Source organism: Dipodomys ordii, unplaced genomic scaffold (genome assembly GCF_000151885.1).
Source record: "Dipodomys ordii isolate 6190 unplaced genomic scaffold, Dord_2.0 Scaffold196, whole genome shotgun sequence".
Lineage (NCBI taxonomy): Eukaryota > Metazoa > Chordata > Mammalia > Rodentia > Heteromyidae > Dipodomys > Dipodomys ordii.
Window position 1 is genome coordinate 528,639 of NW_012267412.1, and position 22,670 is coordinate 551,308.

At 38.4% G+C, this 22,670-nt stretch overlaps 1 protein-coding gene across 1 annotated transcript in view; it reads left to right on the forward strand.

The window, feature by feature from the left end:
• The window catches only part of Senp2 (SUMO1/sentrin/SMT3 specific peptidase 2), a 46,170-nt gene that overhangs the window by 1,741 nt on the left and 21,759 nt on the right, over nucleotides 1-22,670 (forward strand). Inside the window, 10 exon segments of the mRNA XM_013034795.1 lie at nucleotides 1,534-1,589; nucleotides 8,186-8,319; nucleotides 8,849-8,915; nucleotides 9,966-10,005; nucleotides 10,007-10,054; nucleotides 16,049-16,214; nucleotides 18,188-18,291; nucleotides 19,478-19,572; nucleotides 20,402-20,453; nucleotides 20,970-21,033. Of these exon segments, the coding sequence (XP_012890249.1) occupies nucleotides 1,534-1,589; nucleotides 8,186-8,319; nucleotides 8,849-8,915; nucleotides 9,966-10,005; nucleotides 10,007-10,054; nucleotides 16,049-16,214; nucleotides 18,188-18,291; nucleotides 19,478-19,572; nucleotides 20,402-20,453; nucleotides 20,970-21,033 (826 nt within the window).

Below are 22,670 nucleotides of genomic sequence, written 5' to 3' on the forward strand. Positions count from 1 at the left end.
AGGAATCAAACCCAGGGCCTCAGGCATGCAAGGCAAGCGCTCTACCACTGAGCCACCTTCCCAGCCCCTGAAACGAATAGTTTCTACCTTTATGTAGGGTTGATCATTTGAGACATGTCATTAAGTGCCTAAACTAATGCTTAATGTATGTAAGAGTAATATTTGTTTATTCTACCCCGAGGAATTTGTACCCCATCAGGCACATGATAAACATTTGTTACATATTTATTGAATTACGGTGCTAATTCTCTCAAAGGTATCCATTCTTTTTTCTCTCATTCATTTTCTCTCCCTCCTCTTGACCTAACCTGCCCCCACCTCTCTTTGAGTCAGGGTTTCTTGTATAGACTACTTTGGCCTTGAACTCCTCCTGCCTGTTTCTTGAATTCGGAAATTACAGGCTTAAGCCACTGTACTAGGCTTTGTTCTTTTCTTTAAAATGTAAGTTTCTTGCTAGTCTGGGAAGCTATAATTTGGAAATAAATCCCTATTCTTTACTACAGGTTAGGTATTGATAGTCATCCATTATCTAAAATAACTTTGCCAGTACTGGGGCTTGAATTCACACAGCCCTGTGCTTTACCTTTTTCTGATTAAGGCTGATGTTGTATCACTTGAACCACACCTCTATTTCTAGCTTTTTGCTGGTTAATTAGAGATAAGAATCTCCCAGATTTATCTGCGCTTGCTGGCTTGGATTTTCAATCCTCAGATCTCAACCTCCTGAGTAGCTATGATTACAGGCATGAACCACCAGCTCCTGCTAGAGGTATGGCTTAGTGGTAGACTGTTGGCCTAGCACACAAGCCCTGGTTTCTATCCCTGCATTGGGAGAAAAAAAGCAGTTATATAACATCCTTTTATCTGCTTTTATTGTCAACTGAAGTAAAAAATGACTTTCTTGCCAGGTGCTGGTAGCTCACGCCTGTAATCCTAGCTACACAGGAGGCTGAGATCTGAGGATCATGGTTTGAAGCCAGCTTGGCCAGAAAAGTCTGTGAGACTCTTATCTCCAATAAACTACTTAGAGCTCTACCACTTTCAAGCCACGGCACCACTTTCTGCTTAGAGCAAGAGGGAAGTGATGCTGTGGCTCGTGGTAGAGCGCTAGCCTTGAACACAACAGTTCAGGGACAGTGCCCAGGCCCTGAGTTCAAGCCTCAGGACAAGCCAAAAAAAAAAGACTTTCCTTTGAGGTTATTCTTTCAAAAACAAATTATTTGTTGTTTGAACTTTACCAGATTATAGCTTAATATGTGGTAAGGAAGTTTGGATCTCTCTCAAATAGTTGAAACTATAATGTTAAATTCTCAAATGTGAAATGTCTTACTATAGAAAACATTGACAACATTAGTTGGATCTCATTTTATGACAAAGTTAATGGAAGAAGGTATTGTTTGACTAACAGTTTGAGTTTTGTTTGTCCAGGGTCCTTTACATGTTAAGCACATGTTCTACACGTAAACCATACCTCAGTGTTGACTAGCAAATTTATTTATAGAAGTAAATATACCTTTTTTCCTCTCTTTTCAGCACTCTGTTTTCTCCAGTGGACACTGATGAAATACCAGCTAAAAGACCAAGATTAGGTACTAAATTTTGTTTTTATTTTATTTTTGCCACTACTAGGACTTGAACTCGGGCTTTGTGCTCTCCTCTTGTCATTTTCATTCAAGCCTGGTACTCTACCACTTGAACTACACCTCTGCTTCCAGCTTTTTGTTAGTGCATTGGAGATGAAAGTGTCTTGGATTTGCCTGTCTGGGCTAGCTGTGAACTTTAGATATGAACCTCTTGAGTTGCTAGGATTAGAGTTTAGGCACTAAGTTTTATAAATTGAGTAGCTAGGATTATACCAGCATCCAGCTTAGGTACTAAATTTTAAAAATTAGTTGTTTAATAGGGAAAATATGTGTGGAAAAAAATTGAGAAGGTTTAAAAAAGTGCATGCAATGAAAACTAAATCTCTTTCCTTCACTGTTGTCTTTTCCAGAAGTACCTATTTTACCAGGGACTTGGTATTTTCCCAGATAAATAGATATATGTATTGTATGCATTTAATATCTAAGTCCTGGGACTGGGAAGGTGGCTCAGTGGTAGAGTGCTTGCCTTGCGTGCAGGAAGCCCTGGGTTTGGCTCCACAGCACCACATTAGCAGAAAAAGCCAGAAGTGGCACTGTGGCTCAAGTGGTAGAGTGTTAGCCTTGAGCTGAAGAGCTGAGGGACAGGGCACAGGCCCAGAGTTCAAGCCCTACAACTGAGACACACACGCATGCACGCACGCACGCATGCACGCACGCACGCACGCACATACACATACAAGATCTAAGCCCTTTCCATAGAAAAATAATATCTATCTATCTCTATCTATCTATCTATCTATCTATCTATCTATCTATCTATCTATCTATCTATCTATCTAAACTATCGATTTATTTTTCACTGTTTCTGCCACTTGTCAAGGCCTAAGGGCTGTCTTTGAGCATTTTTGCATAAGGCTAGACATAGCTCCACTTTTGGCTTTTTGTTGGTTAATTGGGAAAAAAAAAAGTCTCTTGGACTTTTCCTGCCCAGGCTGGTTTTATTTATTTATTTATTTTGGGTCCAGTCATGGGGCCTGAACTCTGGGCCTGGGTGCTGTCCCTCAGCTCTTCAGCTCAAGGCTAGCGCTCTACCACTCGAGCCCCTTGCTACTTCCTGCTTTTTTTTCTTTTTGCTTATGTGGTACTGAGGAATCGAACCCAGGACCTCATGCATTCAAGGCAAGCGCTCTACCACTGAGCCACCTCCCCAGCCCCCAGGCTGGTTTTAAACAGCAATTCTCAGACCTCAGCCTCCTGAGAAATTAGGATTACAGGTGTGAGCTACCAGCATCAGACTTAGATGCTTTTTATTTTTGAAGTGGAAACATTGCAAAAACCAGTTCAAACTGAGTATTCAAGTTTAGCTTGCTTAATGAACCAATCTAATTAGTTGTAACAAATCTTTTACTTCCATATATGTATGGCTTAGAAGGTCAGTGAAGCCAAACTAAAGGGGAAAACCACAATAAAGTAATATATTCACCTTTTTTTTTTTTTTTTTTTGCCATTCCTGGTGCTTGAATTCAGGGCCTTGGCACTGTCCCTGAGCTTCTTTTGCTCAAGGCTAGTTACCCACTTGAGCCACAGGGCCACTTCCAGTTATTTCTGTGTGTGTGGTACTGAGGAATCGAACCTAGGCCTTCATGCATTGCTAGGCAAGTACTCTACCACTAAGCCACATTCCCAGCTCCTCATCTTTTTCAATAGTGACTGCATTTTGATCTCTTTGAGATGTGGTTGTTGGTTATGGGCCTATGTTGGTATTGACGTAAATCCACTGAGTACTTTGTCCAACATGTTTTGATGCAGGGCAATATATTCTACAGGAAATAAAAAATGAGAAAAATGGGGTCATTATTTCTAAGGGTCTTGTTTGCATGGTTATATGGCAGGAGTTATATATAAGTATGTAAGCAATCTGATGTCAGTGAGGACATGATGAAATAAGGAAGGCAGTAACAGAATCCTATTCAATTTCCAACTGCTTGAGAGTCTCAGTAAATGTTTGATGAAGGACTTAATATCTGAGATGGATCTTGAAGGATGGATAGGATATCAAGAGATGGATAGAAAGGGAAAGCGTTCTAGGCAGAAGGAACAATATGAACAAGTTGTAAATTCAGAAAATAATAAGAGTTCAGGGAAAAAATTGAATGAAGGCAGGTCAGATTATACATTCTAAGTAACAGAAATTTATACAATATTCATCATCACAGTATTTCCCATACAAATTTAGGAAATGATTTTAGAAAACACACATTCACAACATGTCATATTTAAATTATGATTATATACTAAGGAAGCTGTATTTTTTGATTATTTTGAGTAAAACCTTGATTTAGTGCTAGTTATATCTTGCCAGATATATATATATATAATATATATATATATATATATAATACTTGCCAGATATATGCTGAGCTCTCATTTTTGAAGCGAGCCCAGCCAGAACTTAGTATTGTTTTTTTTTTGTGTGTGTGTATGTGTGTGCGCGCGCGCTCCTGTGCACATGTGCACTCCCATTCTTTTTGCAGTATTGGGGATTGACCCCAGGATCTCCCTTATGCTAGAGAAGAGCTGTGCCATTCAAACTAAGCCCCTAGCTCTTTTGTGTTTTGAGATAGGATTTTATCAATTTTTTCCTGGGCTGACCTTGAATTGGTCCTCTAGCACTACCTTCTGAGTAACTGGAATTATGGGCATATGCCTGTTTAACATTTTCATTTCTTTATAAAGCAAAGTATGTTGGCTTTTTATTACAGTTTTAAGTTAAAATGGTCTTTTAAGGGCTGGGAAGGTGGCTCAGTGGTAGAGCGCTTGCCTTGCATGCCTGAGGCCCTGGGTTCGATTCCTCAGCACCACATAAGCAAAAAGAAAAAAGCCAGAAGTGGCGCTGTGACTCAAGTGGTAGAGTGCTAGCCTTAAGCTGAAGAGCTGAGGGACAGCACCCAGGCCCAGAGTTCAGGCCTCACGACTGGACCCCAAAAAAAAAAAAAAAAAAAAAAAAAAAAAAGGGCCTTTAAAAGCATTTATTTAAGCTAAAAAATAAGTCACTTTTATTTTTTTATTATTTATTTTTTTTTGGGGGGGGTGTCCGGTCGTGGGGCCTGAACTCTGGGCCTGGGCGCTGTCCCTCAGCTCTTCAGCTCAAGACTAGCGCTCTACCACTTGAGCCACAGTGCCACTTTGGCTTTTTTCTTTTTGCTGATGTGGTGCTGAGGAATTGAACCCAGGGCCTCAGGCATGCAAGGCAAGCGCTTTACCACTGAGCCACTTTAGTCACTTTTAATGATAAATATTAGCTTTTACTTGGATAAAGTTTTAAAAATTTGATCATTATAGAAGGTTCTTGAAATATTTATGGTAATTATCTCTTTTATGTCTCTCTGTGTCAAAGATCATCCACTCCTTTATTTCCATAAATGTTTATAAAAATCGTAATCCATAACAATACTATGATTTTTCTGAATGGCAAACTAAAGAGAGGAATCTGAGCCAAGGAGGAAGTAATAGATAGGAGAGACTATATTTGTAAAAGTTTATTAATTCTGACCACTAGAACTTCCTACAGTGTTGGCTGGCAAGCACAGTTTTTTTTTTTTCTGCTTATGTGATGCTGAGGAATTGAACCCAGCAGGGCCTCATGCATGCAAGTCAAGCACGCTACTACTGAGCCACTACCCAGCCCCTGGCAAGCACAGTTTTACTTAAGTAACTGAATTTTTTATTTTAATTAATTTAAAGAAAATTCCTACTTAACTACATTTGGCTGCCAGCTTAGTAACTTTTGCTAAAGTAATTGTTTTGTGTTTTGTAGCATCTCAGATATTTTGTTTAATTTATTTATTTTTGCCAGTCCTGGGGCTTGAACTCAGGGCCAGGCATTGTCCCTGAGCTTTGGCTCAAGGCTAGCACTCTACCACTTGAGTTACAGTTCCACTGCTGGCCTTTTCTGTTTATGTGGTGCTGAGGAATCAAACCCAGGGCTTCATGCATGTTAGGCAAGCACTCTACCATTAAGTCACATTTCCAGGCCTCAGGTATTTTATTAAAAAAAAAATAGCCAGGCACCAGTAATCCTGTAATACACTCAGGAGGCCGAGATCTTAGGATCACAGTTCAAAGCCAGCCTGGGCAGTAAAGTCCATGAGATTCTTATCTCCAGTAAACCACTAGAAAACCGGAAGTGGTGCTGTGGCTCAAGGGGTAGAACACTAGCCTTGAGCCACAGAGCTCAGGGACAGCGCCGAGGCCCAGAGTTCAAGCCACATGACTGACAAAAAATAAATAAAGTAAAATTTCTGAGTGATTGTAGCTTATGCCTGTGATCCTAGCTACTCTGGAGGTTGATTGCTGAGGATCATGGTTCAAAGCCAACCTGGGCAGAAAAGTCCCCTTGAGACTCTTATCTCCAGTTAACCACTCAAAAACTAGAAGCAGCTCTCTGGCTCAAAATGACAGAGCATTAGCCTTGAGCAAAAGAGCTCAGGGACAGCACCTAGCCCCTGAGTTCAAGCCCCATAACCAACAAAATAAAGTAAATAAAAATTTACAGTTCTGAAATTTCATTTATTAAGTTTTTTTTAAAAGTCATGTGAAAGAAAATAAAGAAGACCTTAGATTGTCCATTCATGATTAGCTTAGTATTATCTCAGGAAAATAAGGTACTTTTGCTTTCATTCTTTTTATAAAAAACATAAGGTGGGTCTGATTTGTGCGTGCCTGTAATACCAGCACTCAGAAGACTGAGGCAAAAGGATTTCAAGTTTGAGGCCAGCCTGAATTACAATAGCAAGACCCTATATGAGATATATACACACACAAGCACAAACCATCAGTGAGATATTCTGATATAATTTCAGGACATACTCAGTTTTTGACAATAAAAAATAATACTTAAAAAAATTTGCCAGTTCTGGGGTTTGAACTCAGGGTCTGTCACTTGACTTAGCTTGCTTACTCACTGTACTTACTAACTTGGGACACACCTCCAGCCCTGTTTTTTTTTGCCAGTTATTTTGGAGACAGAATTTAATGAACTTTTCTGCTCAGGCTGGACACCAGCCTCCATCTTCTGGATCTTTGGCTCCTGAGTAGCATGAGCCACTGGCACTCAGTTTATAATGCTTTTTAGTGGCTAGTTTTTACAGTATTCATTATCAAGAGTACCTCTTTGTTCTGTAGGGTCTGACCGTCTGTGGGTTATGCAACAATCCCTAATGCTCTTTTTCCCTCACTTAGAAATCCCAGCAGAATATATGATAACTATAACATTACTATAAGAATAATTTGGAATTCTTTCTGGTTTCCAAAATGAAGAGCAAATTTGGTAGTTTTTTTTCCTCCTTTTTTTCTCTTTGAGACAGTATTTCTCTATGTAACTCAGGCTGGCTTCCAACTTGCTAACCTGCCTGCCAGCTCTTAAGTGTCAGCCTCCTAAGTACTGGGATTTCAGACATCATTATGCCCTGTAAACTCTGGTACTTTGATTACGGTGTAGCAAATTACTTCAACTTGCATTTTGTTTATCTGGACAATACATCATTTCATCCCCCAGGTTTTTCTTCTATTCATTTATTCTCCAAGTTACTTTCTTCTTCCAAAGTTATTTTCCTATTTTTCTGAAAAGCATTTATTTTATATATTCTGGAGTTCTTACTGCTTGAAGCCATCATTTCAATCTTTTTTCTGAAGTAAAAGCTAGTACTTTGTAATTTCTCTAATTAGAACATAGAAAGGAAATTGTGGACAGCTCAGAGGAAGTGAGAAAGAGGTAGTTTCATAAAAGGAGGAAATGGGGAAGCACTAAAATCTATTCTTTATTTACTCTTATTTTATAGTCTTTGTTTTTAATGGCAGGATGAGATGAGTCTGAGCTCATTAGACGTTAACCTGTAGAGGGATAGTCTTGATTCTTCTTAGGTGCTTAAGAGCTGTATATGTATCTTTCACTTAGCCAATATAACAGAGCTTAGTAAGCAGTTGTTGAGAGCAAATGTTATGTTACCCTCCTGGGATGGAAGGATAAACCAGTGAGAAGATAGCAATGTATCCTATAGGATTCAGCCAACCCTAATGATACTTTTTTCCTTGTTTAATTTTGCCTGCATCTCTTAAAAAAATTCACTTTATATATTCTGGAGAGCTTGTTGCTTAAAAGCTGCTAATAGGATAGTTCATTGTTAATTGGTTGTGATTTTTGTTTCATTTTTAAAGAAAAACAAAAATGATAATACACTTACTCTGTTATCTTTTTTTTTGGCCAGTCCTAGGGTTTGGACTCAGGGCCTGGGCACTGTTCCTGAGCTTATTTTGCTCAAGGCTAGCTAGCACTCTGCGACTTGAGCACAGCGCCACTTCTGACTTTTTCTGTTTATATGATACTGAAGAATCAAACCCAGGGCTTCATGTATTCTAGACAAGCACTCTACCACTAAGCCACATTCCCAGCCCAGAAAAAATATTTTTATAATTGCCTTTTTTATTTCAGTGCTTAAAAATAGGACTTTAATAAAAATTCAGAGTGCTTCTTCCTAAGATATAACCTAACTTTTTGCTGGAAGTTTATTATTCGATGTTTATAGTTTGTTGACACTTTTTAGATTGCTTTATTCACCAAGTGAAAAACAGTCTCTACAATGCTGCCAGTTTATTTGGATTCCCATTCCAGCTGACCACAAAGCCCATGGTGACCTCTGCTTGTAATGGAACACGAAATGTGGCCCCTTCAGGAGAGGTCAGTAGTGAATGGGGAACCATTGGGGATATTGATTTCATTTTTGTTGTTTTGCTGGGCATTAAACCTAGGGCCTTGTGCATGCTAAGCATGAGTTTTATGTCTCAGATATACTTCTAGTCTCTAGGATTGCTGATTTTTGTACTAAATCATTAGAGTAAATTTTAGAAATATTCTTATACTCACTTTTTGGAAGTTAACATATATAGATTGACTTCTTTTTTTATGTCTTTTTCATGTCTTTTTTTTAGTTGTGTTTTATAAAAGTCAGGAAATTCAACATCTAAACATTTAAAAAACATTTATAAAGAATATTGTTGCTTCTGTTTTTATTTAAATATGTGTAAAGAAGCTGGAATTATCTCATTTTTATATCTTTATGAATTCTGACAAATGTTTTATCTGAAATGATACCATTTCAGTGAGCTGATTAGGGATATAATCACCAATGGAGTGATCTTTTAAATTAATTTCTTTAGCCAATTGAAGAATTTTAGATGCTACACAGGTGATTCTGTTTGATTTTAAGGTATTTTCGAACTCTTCATCTTGTGAACTGACAGGTTCTGGATCCCGGAACAACATGCTGAAACTGGGTGAGGTGGTCAAAAGTATTTTTTGCTTCCCTGTACTTCCTTCTGCCCATTTTTCCCTAAGTTTTGAGACTATGAAAGGAAAACACCAATTTGGATTGGGATGAGAATAAAGGCATATTCTTTCTACCATTCTAAAAAGCAAATACAGGCTGAGTAAGTATCTTTATGCGAAATGGTTGGGACCAGAAGTACTTCAGGTTTGGGAGTTTTTTAGGTTTTGGTATATTTACATTCCTGATAAAATTTGAAATCTGAAGGTGGAAATTTTTTAAGCCTGAGCACACAGATTTTCTGATAAGGGATGCTCAATTTGTAACTTTCCTTATTGTTTTACTTCTGTGTTTTCTATTTTATCACCAATGTTGGTAATGTGACTTAGATCAAGTTGCATTCATTAAAAAAAATCCTGAGTATTTATTGTATACCAGGCACTGTGTAAGTTATCAGGAAAATAATATAAAATTATATTCTTGCCCCTGAAGACTTCATCATTACTTGATGGACAACTTTTGTTGGCATTTCTTACAGATTATAGATTGGGGATTTCTGTATCATCATTAGGCCTTGAGAAGGAATTCTGATTATTGAATATACAAATGATATGATGGGGAAAATGGGAAGAAGCCAGAGTTCTGAAAAATGTTTGTAATGTTTGCCATTCGAGTAGACTTGAAAGTTTGAGAGGAAACAGTGGACGTTAAAGAGAGAAGTTGTGATTCAGAAGTCAAAAGTGGAAGAAACCAAAGAAGTGACCAAAGAAATGCCTCTGGTGGCAAAGACAAAGAAGAGACACATGCCTTGTGTCTTGTCTTGTGAATCTCTGTTCCAAAGACCTTGGAGTAAAAAAATTGTACTTCTTTTAAGTGTTTAGTTCCTACCAATGAGCTACACCCCCCAGCCCTTCTTTTTACTTTCAGTTAACTTTTTTATAACATGCTGAGTTCCTTACTATTAATAGAATTTGTATAAACTGCTAATAAATTTTCTATCCTAATGCAGTTCTCATGGCTTTTTTTTTTTTTTACAATTACAAATACATTCTTAAAATAGGTAATAAATCTCCTAATGGAATAAGTGACTATCCAAAGATCAGTGGCAGTTACATGAGATCAGCCCTGTAGAGTCCTGCCTTCCTTTGGGTAAGTATTAGATTCTGCCTTTCCATGGATGTAAACTTAGCATTTACTAGGCCCTCACTCTTTTAGGCATTCTTATTTTTGTTCTGTTACACAACACTTTTAAGTACCCTGAGGAGGTTAATAACTTGCTGAATAACATGCTGGATAGAAACTTGAACTGAGGTTTTTTTGTTAGTTTGTTTTCCAATATTCTCTGTTCATCATGTGATTTTGAGAACTTTTAAACCTTCCTTCCTTCCTCCCCTTCCTCTTCTTTTCTTCCTTCTCTTCCTCTTCTTTCTTCCTCCCCTTCCTCTCTTCCTTCCTTATTTATTTTATTTTTTTAACATATCTCTGTCGCTAAGATTGGACTGGAACTTGCTATATAACCCATATTGGGCTGTAACTCACTATGTAGTTCAGGCTGTTTCTCGCAGTTCTTTTGCCTCACTAAGCATCCTAAGAGCTAAGATTATAGGTATGCACCACTATGCCTGGTCTGATATATCTTTTTTTTATTCTGGCAGTTTTTAAATTATAAGATTAGTCTTTCCTCTCGCCCTATTGTTTTTCTTTCTCCAGTACCTTGTTCTTATTATAAGAATACAGTGTCTTAAAAACTACTTATCATGGGCTAGGAAGTTGGCTCAGTGGTAGAGTGCTTGCCTCACATGTGTGAGGCCCTGGGTTTGTTTCATTCCTCAGCACCACATAAGCAGAAAAAGCCGGAAGTTGTGCTCTGGCTCAAGTGGTAGGGTGCAAGCCTTGAGCTGCAGAGCTGAGGGACAGTGCCCAAACCGAGAGTTCAGGCCCTCTGACTGACAAAAAAAAAAAAAAGCTGTTTTATCATTAAAAAAATTTTTTTCCCCCAGAATTGTGGCTTGAACTACTCTTGTCATTTTAAAATTTCTTGATTGGTACTGTCTGTTTTCTTTGAGTTCTCCTCCTAACTGTAGCACTCCCTTGGTTTATTTTGGTCTTACCTTTCAAGACTTTTGGTTCAAATACCTGACAATCATTGGCTTCCTACTTATATTTGATAATGAGATGAGTGACTAGTTGTAAAGTTAGAAGGGAAAATACAAGGTGAGATGGGAATATCTGTGTCAGAAATTAAAAGGGCTCAAAAACTGACACAGATGGAAATTTAACTTGGACAGGAAAGTCTGTGAGATTTTTGTTTCCAGTTAACCACCAAAAAAAAGCTAGCAGTAGAACTATGCTTCAGTGGTAGAACACTAGCCTTGAGCACAAAGGCTCAAGGATCGTTCTTTCCCAGACCCTGAGTTCAAGCCCTAGGACCAGAACCAAAAAAAAAAAAAAAAGCTAGCAGTGAGATGAATTGATATCATGGTCTTCGAGAGATACTGCCCTGAGAATGAAATCATCATTATTTGGTATTCCTACAAAAATGAAAATCTATAAGAAAATTGGTTGGTTAGGTCCATTCTACAAAAAGTCTGTACTCTTCAAAGATAAAGAATTGTCAGCTGAGATATGAGAATTGTGATTTAAAGCCAGCCAGGGCACCAAAGTCCTGTCTGAGATTTTTATCTCCAGTTAACCACAAAAAAAGTGAGAAGTGGAGCTATGGCTAAAGTAGCATGCTAGCCTTGAACACAAAAGCTCAGGACAGCACCCTGATCAGAGTTTAAGCCCCAGGACCTTAAAAAAAAAATCATACTAAAGGAGACCAAATATAGTAACAACAAAATATAAAATATTAGATTTTAGAACACCTGAAGGTTTGTTTTTTTTTTAAAGCTTTGGGGAAATTCAGGTACTACGTGTTCTTCTTAAAATTCCTTGATTTTGATGCTTATAAAAAATATGCTATTCTGGAGAGATACCTAGAAGTGAATTTCTTTTTTTTCTGTGCCTATCCTAGTGTTTGAACTCAGGCCTGAGCAGCTGTCCCTGAGCTTTTTTGCTCCAGGTTAGTCTCTATCATTTAAGCCACAGCTCTATTTTATTTTTCTCTTTTTGGCAATTAATTGGACTTTCCTTCCTGCATTGGCTTTGAACCCAGATCCTTACATCTCAGCCTCCTGGAGTTGCTATGATTTTAAGTGTAAACTTAATTCTTTAAACCAGTTAATGCTGTCAGTTTTCCTATAAATAATTCTAGCTAAATCCTTACATTTTGAACGTTTGTTTTCCTTTAGTTTGAAATATTTCTTGGCTGGGAATGTGGTTTAGCAGTAGAGTACTTGCCTAGCATGAGTGAAGCCCTGGGTTCAATTTCTCAGGATCACATAAATAGAAAAAGCCAGAAGTGGTGCTGTGGCTCAAGTGGTAGAGTGCTAACCTTTAACAAAAGAAGCTCAGGGAGGCTGGGAAGGTGGCTCAGTGGTAGAGCACTTACCTTGCATGCATGAGGCCCTGGGTTTGATTCCTCAGCACCACATAAGCAAAAAAAGAAAAAAGCTGGAAGTAGCGCTGTGGCTCAAGTGGTAGAGCGCTAGCCTTGAGCTGAAGAGCTGAGGGACAGCACCCAAGCCCAGAGTTCAGGCCCCACGACCGGACCCAAAAGAAGCTCAGGGAAAGTGCCCAGGCTCTGAGTTCAAGACCCAGCACTGGGAAAAAAAAAAAAAGAAAAAAATATTTTCTAATTTCTATTTTTAGTTGTTCTTTGACCTGTCATTGAGCAGAAGGCTAGGTATGTTGTTTAAATTCAAACATTTGAGATATTCCAACAGTTTAATTATTTTATGATCAGTGAATATACTTTGTATGATTTCAACTGTTTTTTTTTTTTTTTGGTTGGTCGTGGAGCCTGAACTCTAGGCCTGGGTGCTGTCCCTCAGCTCTTCAGCTCAAGGCTAACACTCTACCACTTGAGCCACAGCACCACTTGCAGCTTTTTCTGCTTATATGGTACTGAGGAATTGAATCCAGGGCCTCATGCATGCAAGGCAAAGCACTCTACCACTGAGCCACCTTCCCAGCTCCTCAACTGTTTTTTTTTTTTTAAAGATAGGATGGTTTTTTCTTAGCATACAAAAATATAAACATTTATGAAATAGTGGTTACATTATTTACAGAAACAGTATCCTTTTTTATTTAATAAAAGTCTTGACTTGCTTTCCTTCTCATTATATAGTTTTCCCTTTTATATATTTTTTTACTTAAAAAATTGTTGTGCCAGTCCTGGGGGACTTGAGCTCAGGGCCTGGGTGCTGTCATTGAGCTTTTTTGCGCAAAGCTAGTACTCTTACCACTGTAGCCATAGCTCCGCTTTCGCCGTGTGTGTGTGTGTGTGTGTGTGTGTGTGTGTGTGTGTGTGTGTGTGTGCTTAATTGGAAATATGAATCTCAAGGACTTTCCTGCTTTTCATTGAGCTTTTTTGCGCAAAGCTAGTACTCTTACCACTGTAGCCATAGCTCCGCTTTCGCCGTGTGTGTGTGTGTGTGTGTGTGTGTGTGTGTGTGCTTAATTGGAAATGTGAATCTCAAGGACTTTCCTGCTTTTATATACCCTAATTGCTAGAGCATCTTTTAATGGCTAGATATGCCATAATGTTACAAAATTGTAATACTGTTCATATTTTTATAATTTAAAATTTTTCTTTGGTTTATACTGCATGAAACTGTATAAAAGCTATAAAATTTAAAATATACATCACACTTTTGACAACTGATGCCTCTCGGCTTGCCAATTCAGTTTGAACATGATTTCATGGTAATTTTTATAATCCAAAGGCAAGAAAGAGTCAGCAGCCTGACCTGATGTTAAAGGTCACATTTCCAGGCCCATTGTAAGCGACAGATTCCATGTTAAGTCAAGCTACTGAATTCCTACAAGCTGTAAAATAGTTTCTGGGGTTGTGATCCTGTAATAACCAGTGGGGCCCTGATAATCAGCACGGTTATACAATCCCACCTATTCCTTTTGTGTATACAGTGGATGTTGTTACCTCAGGGGTCAATTTCCTTACCTCTGTTAGTTCCCAATCTTTTATAAGTTTCTTAGATTCAACATAGATTTTTATGAGAATATCAAGTCAGTTTGTAGAAAGGCCTGATATGATGGTGGGATGACTATCCTATTACTATAGAGGTGATAATTGTTTCTTCTAAGAAATTGTTTGAGATTTGGCCAGACCTAGTATTATTTGCAAATGTAAAACAGGAAGCGCAGAAAGATCGCCCGGGCTTGGCGATACTCTAGGAATGGTGAGCGCAACGGTACCAGTACCAGTACCTGTACCGGTACGGCTGTGTAGCGCCTGCTTCCCACAAGTGCCTAGCGCGGGCCCCTGGACCAGATGGGCCACCAGGGGCGCTGCTCGCGCTCAGAGCCGGTTGGGGCACGGGATCCGCCTGGGACAGCGCAGCCGCTGACATGCGCATGAGTGGCGCTTCCGTATCAGCCTGAGTCTTCATGTACTTGAATCTTTGTTACTTGGTTTGTAGTACAAGTTATTTTGATGTTCAGTGTGTACTCGAAAAGAGTATACTATTATTAAGGTTCTATAAATGTCAGCGATAACTGATAATGTTTTATAGGTCTTACTGATTTTTTGGTCTACTTATTGATTAGTGAGTGAAGAGTAAGTTTTGAAGTTTTCTACTTTAATTTTGGGTCAATTTGGGTAATTTCCCCTTTTCTTCCTTTCCCCTTCTCCCTTTCTTTCTTATTTCCCTTTTAGACAGGGCCTAGCCCAGGTAACTTCAAAGACCAGATCCTCCTCTCTTCCTCAGTGCAGGCCTTGGAGGCATACACCATCACATATGGACAGCTTATTTATTTCTTAAGAATGAGAGTATTAGCTGGACACTGGTGGCTTACGCCTGTAATCCTAGCTACTCAAGAGACAGATCTGAGGATCGTGGTTCAAAGCCAGCCTGAGCAGGAAGGTTTATCTCCCATAAACCACTTAGAAAAAGCTGTACAATGGGTTAAGTGGTAGTGTGCTAGCCTTGAGCACAGAGAGGCTAAGGGACAGAGCACAGGCCCTGAGTTTAAGCCTTAGGACCTGCAAAAAAAAAAAAAAGAATGAGCATACTGATTTAACATTGACATAGTATAAGTCTTATGTCTTTAAATTTATCTTTAATTTTCCTCTAGCACCAGGATCCACTTAAGGATTTCAAACTTCATTTATTTTACATATCTTATTATTGCACTTTAGTCTTTAGGCTTTCTTTGTTTTTATTGGCATTAATATTTTAAATTTTGTGTGATAATTTACAGATGGGTTGCTTCAGATTGCATAATATTTTTGTAGAGATACTGAAGTGGTATTGCATCCTTTTCAGAGCATCACATGGTATTAGTTTGTTGCATTATTGGTTATGGCAGGAAAGACATGTTTTTTTCACCAGCAACAGTGAGTAGGATTAAGGCTCCATGGGTAGTTTCTTTAGCACTCATTTTTTCTTTTTTCTTTTCCTCTTCTCTTTCCTTTCTTATTTAGCAATGCTGAGGACTGAACCTAGTGTCTAGTGTCTAGTAAGCAAGTATTTGCTTACTAGACACTAATACTAAGCAAGTATTTGTCATTTATTTATACCTTCCTCCCCTTTATACTGAGATTGATTCTTGCTTCATCACTCAGATGTTTACTGAGTGCTTATTGTTTATGTCTTATATTAGGATATAGTGGTGGAAAGATGTAATCTTTGTTTTTACAAAATGTAAAGTTTAGTGCCTGATATAGAGATTAAGCAAATAGTAATTCTGGTGGTGCCCAGTGACTTAAGGAATGGTATAGTACAGGGGTAAGGTTAAGAAGTGCAGCAGGAAATCTAGACCTGAGGGAAAGGGTTTCATGTGGCAGCTCTAGTGATTGGACACTGGCATTCTATGGTGGAATACTGGCATGACCCATTTGGTACAGATGGGTCTGACATTTCAGAGGCCTCTGTCTAATACCTAGCAAAGTTAAGGTAAGACAGCTTAATCACAGTGTGCTTGTTTCTAGGAGCTTAACTGTTAGCACCTCAAGCAGTTTGATGATACATATCTTTTCTTTCTTTTATTTTTTTGTATGTGTATGTATGTGTCTCTCAGTTTTACTTTGAAATCAGAAGGCTATAATAGAAGACCAATTGGCCGTCGCCATAGCAGAGGCAATTCAGAGAGTTGCTTAACGTGGAAACCTCAAGAACAGGGTATAACAGAGATTTCTGAAGAGTGTGGCAAGGGTCTGAGGCGTCCCCATTGTACTGTAGAGGAGGTAAGCCCTTTTAGCCTGATTTCTTTTTTTTTTTTAAGTGTAATAAATTTGTGTGCTCTGGTTAAAAAAAGAATCACAAGGTAACAAAAGGGAACACGGTGACTCAGTTTCCCAGTGTCTTTCTATACGTAGGCTCTACCACCCAGTTTGACTCACAGGAAGTAACCACTGTCAACTGTGCATATTCAGAAATTATTAGTTCTCAGATAGAGTTATTTTCACTGTAAAGGGAAAAGGAATCCTATTAGGAAGAAATAAGATTAGAGATTCTTCTTGGGTACCTGAATTACTCTAATTTATCTGATTCTTTTTTTGAAATTAGGTCTTAGGCACTGAGTTCTTTGCCCAGTGCCAGTGCTCTATTGCTTGAGCCACAGTTCCATTATCAGCTTTTTGGTGATTAATTGGAGTTAAGGGTCTCATGGACTTTCCTGCTTTGGCTGGCTTTGAACTGTGATCATCAGATCTCAGCCTACTGAGTAGCTAGGGTTACAGGCATGAACCATTGGACCCTGCCTCATTTGTTTCTTTTATAAACTATAGTAACTGTCACTGAGTGAATGAGGTAAATGGTGTGCCTCTCTGCTTTTCTTTCCCCTTTCAGAGCTCTTAGTGTAGAGAGAGAATCTTTACTTGTTCCAGGGAAATTGAAGATTATTTTTGCATCTGGTATTACCCAAGACTAGCAGCTGTTTCAGTGCTGGATGGTTTTCTGAGCCACTTACTTAGTTCATAAAGGAAACATTCATTTGAATCCCAAATACTGGCCTAGTTGACAGTAACTCCAGCTTAAAGGAACATTGGTCTCTACCTTATAGGAGATTTTACGTAAATAATTGTAGTTTGACAAACTGGTAGAGAGGAATGGACCACAATCCATGACAGGGATTTTAAATAGGCTTCAATCTCTTAGGTGAGAAATTACACCAACAGGACTGAGCAAATGTGTATGAGTATTACACAAAGAATACATTTTAGAAATACTGGTATGTAATCTTATCAGGGCTGTTTTTTAATCGATTAAGTGTGATATTTACAGGGGAAAGCCTGAGTTCCAGATTTTGGTCTTAGTTAAGTATGTGTCACTGACCAAGATACCCTATGTGTTTAGGGGGAAGATGATGACTTCATTTTTGGACATTGTTTAAAGTGCCTGTGAAACATGCAAGAAGACTTCTACTGTAGACTCTTGGATATGATGGGAGTGATGGGAGTTTTGAGAAGAAGGCAGAGTTAGAGACATGCTTTTGAATTTTTTTGAATTTTTCTCCATAAGGTTATTTAAATCAAGGGAGCTGATGAGATTATTCAGAGAAAGAATATAGCATAGGAAAAGAGATAGGCAAAACCATCAGCATTATGGCAGGAACAAGAAGGAATAATCTTCAATGGAGACTAAGAAGAAAGAAGAATCAGAAGAGTTTATTGTCCAGGAAGGCAAGGTCAGCTAGGTGAGATGGTGAAGGGAGATCACATAACATAAAGTCTGAAAAAAAAGCGATATATTGGATGTCCTAGAAAGCTATTAGTGATTTTGGTGAGAGCAGTTCTGTTTTGGAGGCTGTAAATTCCAATTATCAAGTAGATTATTATTATATATTGCAATATTATATATTATATGCTTTATTTCAGTCTGGCTAACCTAGTTTTTTGTTAATCTAATTGTGTTAGGAATATAGATATCATTAAGATCTAGCAGGTAACATAAGTAAGTGAGGTGGGATGGAGAGCATGGTTCATCTAAAGCAGAGAGACCTGCATAGTTCTAGATTGTTGGTCTGGTTTTTCAAGAGACCAGATTTTAGAATTTTTCTTTTTAGTATAAAGTTGGTAGTTAAGTGAAATAAATCTAAAAAAATTTATGCTGGCAAGTAAAACACATCTGTGGGACTACATTTGATTTGCTAGTCTCTGATGAGTTATTTCTAAGTCTAAAATGCTAGTTCTTATCTAACCCACTTTCTTTTATGCAGGGTGTTCAAAAAGAAGAAAGAGAGAAATACCAAAAGTTATTAGAGCGAATTAAAGAAAGTAGCCATGGGAGTTCAGTCCCTCCTGTAACTTCGTATCATTACAGGTGAGCAGATTAGATACATGTTTTGTTTGTTATCTTTTTCTTTGTTTTTGTAGAGGGATTAGCCAGAAGGACTTGTTAAAAAAAACAACAACAACATTAAGAGAAGTAGTCCTGCGATTTACTTGGACATTATGGCTAGTAATGGACGCGGTGGAACAGTAGCTTTATAGAATAGTTTTCTGTTAACTTTAGAATCCTTAGTCCAGGTGAGCTCAATTCTTCTGCCTCAGCCAGGACCAAGTACTGAGATTACTGGTGTGTACCATCATGCTTAACACAAGGCACAAATGAACTCATGCTTTAAATTCTGATCTAAAAAATTATATCATTGATTAAAAGGGCTTTAAGGGGACAGAAAGATTTTCCAATCTCCCAATACACTCATTTTCCACAATCTCTCTTTCTGCCTCTTATCTCCTGTCCTCCACCCCCATTTTTCCTTTTCAAAGTTTCTCTATACTTCTTTTCTCTTTCTTTCTGCCCGATCTCCACTCTTATTCCATCACACACAGTAGTTGCTGAGGCTTCTAAGGGCTTGCATTTTACCAGTAGCTTCTACATTAGAGACAAGATTAAAGTCACTCAACTCCTAACAATTTTCCTTATGAGATTCCTTGTTAATTAAGTATTCTGATAATTTGAGTAAGTAATGAGAACACGAAAAGGAGGTGGTGTCTAGCTTTATATTTGCTTGTGAAAAGGGGACAAAAATGTGTGAATTCAAGATTCAGGTTCACTTTATAATTCTAGTAAGTCTTGTACAAATACAGAGAACCTGTGATTTTTTTTTTTTTTTTTTTTGACGCTAATCGTGGGGCTTGAAATCAGGGCATGGTCCCCAAGCTTCTTTTGCTCAAGACTAGGCTCTACCACTTGAGCCACAGTACTACTTCTGGCTTTTTCTGTTTAAGTGGTACTGAGGAATCGAACCCAGGGCTTGCTTCATGCAAGCTAGGCAAGCACTCTAAACCACATTCCTAGCCCGAGCCTGTAGAGTTACAAGACTGACTAACTTAATAGTTCAGAAAGAACAAATTGTTTGGGAATTTTACCTGGTTAAAAATTTTTTTTCCCTCTCCCATAGGGTCTTTTACTGTAGTGAGTTAGAATGTTAATACTCTCTCCATTTTGACTGGGCACTTTGCTTTTGTAAACTGATCTTTCTCACTTTTTTTATGTTCCTAAGTTCTCAAAGAAGTCAGATGGAAACATTAAAGACCAAAGGCTGGGTGGAAGAGCAGAATCATGGTGTCAGAACAACTCAGTTCGTTCCAAAACAGTGTGAGTTTCTTTTTTTTCTTTGATTTGTGCCAGTACTGGAGTTTGAACTTAGGGCCTAGCCACTGTTCCTTAGTTTTCACTCAAGATTGGTACTCTGCTCCACTTCAAACTTTTGGTGGTTAATTGGAGATAATAGTCTCGTGGACTTTACTGCCTGGGCTCGCTTTGAACTGAGATCCTTAGATCTTAGCCTTCTGAGTAGCTAGAACTACAGGAGTGAGTCACTGGTGCTTGGCTTAGCTGTATCTTAATGTATTTATCTTAGAACATGTTAGAATGTATCTATGGAACTGAAAAATTGAGAGTAAGGGAACAGGAAACACTGTACGAAAGGAAATGCACTTATTATCTGACATGTAATTGTAATCCCTCTTTACATCATCTTTATAATAATAATAAAGTAAATTAATTAACATAAAAGAAAATTGACATCCAAGTGAAAGATGGTATACCAAACCTCAGGAATTACGTAAAAAAGCTTCAAAATAAAGTAGGTTCATAAAATGTATCATTATTCCTAAGCTCCTAAGTAGTAGAATTATTTTGTGAGTCTAAAATTAATTTTCTTAACATTACTCATGTTAACTTCCTTATGTATCTCCATGAATTGTCCATTGATAATATCAAATGAGCAGATATCAATTTATGCTAAAAGATATATTTAAGAAACAAAGACTGTACTGTATTTTTTAGGCTAGTTTGTATGGAGGCTAGTGTCTGTGGGATTCACTTTATCATTTCACTGTAAATGAATGTCCTGATACTTTGTGAGTTGATCTTCTGACTTAAAAATTAATTAATAAAAATCTTTTCTTTGTGATCATCACAGATAGAATTGTTGAAACCAGGGGACCTTTCTGTCCAGTAAAAAGTGAAAAGAGGTACATGGTTTATTTTATTTTATGTTTTCATTTACTAAACTTTCCAATTGATATTCATGAATAACTGTCTGAGGAATTGTGAACTCTTCAGCTCTGCTAGTCCACTAGCATATAAGATACCTAAGTAGTTCCTAAATCTGGTACCTTACCCTCTCTTGGGAGGATGTTCTTTACCTGTAGGACATCAGGGCTTAGGAAGTAGTGTGGGTGGGTGACACATTGATTGACAAATAGGTAGTTGACCTTGCCTTAGGAGGGATGGTCAACTGGTAGCCCAGGGGCCAAATCTGGATCATTTGCCTTGTTTTCATAAAGTTTTATCAGATCTTGGTCCCACTTATTCATTTAAATGCAGCTATGGCTGCTTTCTGAAACTAAGTAGTAGAGAAGATGTAACAAAGCTACAAAGCCTGCAGCATCTCCTCTGGACTTTTTCAGAAAGATATCTAAAATTAGTTTAATAGTACCAGCGTACAATTAGTAGAGGTCTGTATTCTCTTAATTTTTTTTCCTCAGATGTTCAAAGGGGAAAATTCCTGACATTGAAAAGATAGCTATAATAAGACCTGAAATTGACAATGTAAGTAGAAATCCTAAGTAAATTTTATATATTTTTTTCACTGTGTTTATATTTTGATGCCCATGGAATAAATAAAAAAGAATATATATATTGCTTTGATTTATAGTTCTGTTATTTTCTTTGAAAAAGGGACAAACTTGGAGGATCTATAAATTTTTCTTTTGAGCTGCAGCTAGGCAAGGACTCTAGCTCTTGACCAATGCCTCTAGCCTTTTTGCTTTTGCTGTTCTTTTTTCTCTTTCTTTTCCTTTTTCTTTTGTCAGTCGTGGGGCCTGAACTCTGGGCCTGGGTGCTGTCCCTCAGCTCTTCAGCTCAAGGCTAGCGCTCTACCACTTGAGCCACAGCGCCACTTCTAGCTTTTTCTGCTTATGTGGTGCTGAGGAATTAAACCAGGGCCTCATGCATACAAGGCTAGCGCTCTACCACTTGAGCCACAGTGCCACTTCCAGCTTTTTCTGCTTATGTGGTGCTGAGGAATCGAACCCAGGGCCTCATGCATGCAAAGCAAGCGCTCTACCACTGAGCCACCTTCCCAGACTTTTTGCTGTTTTTCTAATGAGCTTTTGCTTAGTGCTCATCATCTTCCTGTTTACATTTCCCCACATAGCTGGGATGACAAGCATGCACTGCTGCACTCAGATTTTTATTGATTGAGGTGGGGATCTCACGAATACTTAGCTTAGGCTAGCCTCAAATCACAGTCCTCCAGCACCTGGGATTACAGATGTGTACCTTCATGAGTTGGAGTTGTTGGATTTTTATCTCTGTACTAGTCACTTCTCATTATAAGAGAAACTGGTCTGACTACATACTGTTTATCTGTTGCATGGCTTCTTTTGGAGAATTTTTATGGGGGATTATGGGATAGAGTTGAAACAGGGTCTCACTATGTAGTTGAGACTTAACTGGAACTCATCCCAGGCTGGGGTTGCAAATATGAGTAAGAGAAAGGGAACATTAAAGAGAAAGGAGCTGAGCCTGAGAGAAGTCAGTAGGGGTGTTCCTTTTTCTTTCTTTCTTTCTTTTTTTGGCTAGTCCTGGGGTTTGAACTCAGGGCCTGGGCACTATTCCTGAATGTTTTTTTTTTGTTCAAGGCTAGCACTCTACCACTTGAACCACAGTACCACTTTTGGCTTTTTCTGTTTATGTGGTACTGAAGAATTGAACCCAGGGCTTCATGCATGCTAGGCAAGCACTCTACCACTAAGCCACATTCCTAGTACAAGGGTGTTTCTTAAATCTTAAGAAATGCTGAGCTGAGGGAAGGGGACACACCTGACAGTTAGCAAGAATAAAGAGTACTAGCCAGTGTGGTTCTAGTCCAAAGCTGTGTTTCTAAATAAATTTCCTAATTATTAAAAAAAATCTTAAGGCCGGGGCGCTGGTGGCTCACGCCTGTAATCCTAGCTACTCAGGAGGCTGAGATCTGAGGATCGTGGTTCAAAGCCAGCCCGGGCAGGAGAGACCATGAGACTTCTATCTCCAATAAACCACCAGAAAACCAGAAGTGGCGCTGTACCTCAAGTGGTAGAGCGCTCACCGTGAGCTGAAGAGCTGAGGGACAGCGCCCAGGCCCAGAGTTCAAGCCCCACAGCCAACCCAAAAAAATAAAATAAATAAAAATAAAAAAAAATCTT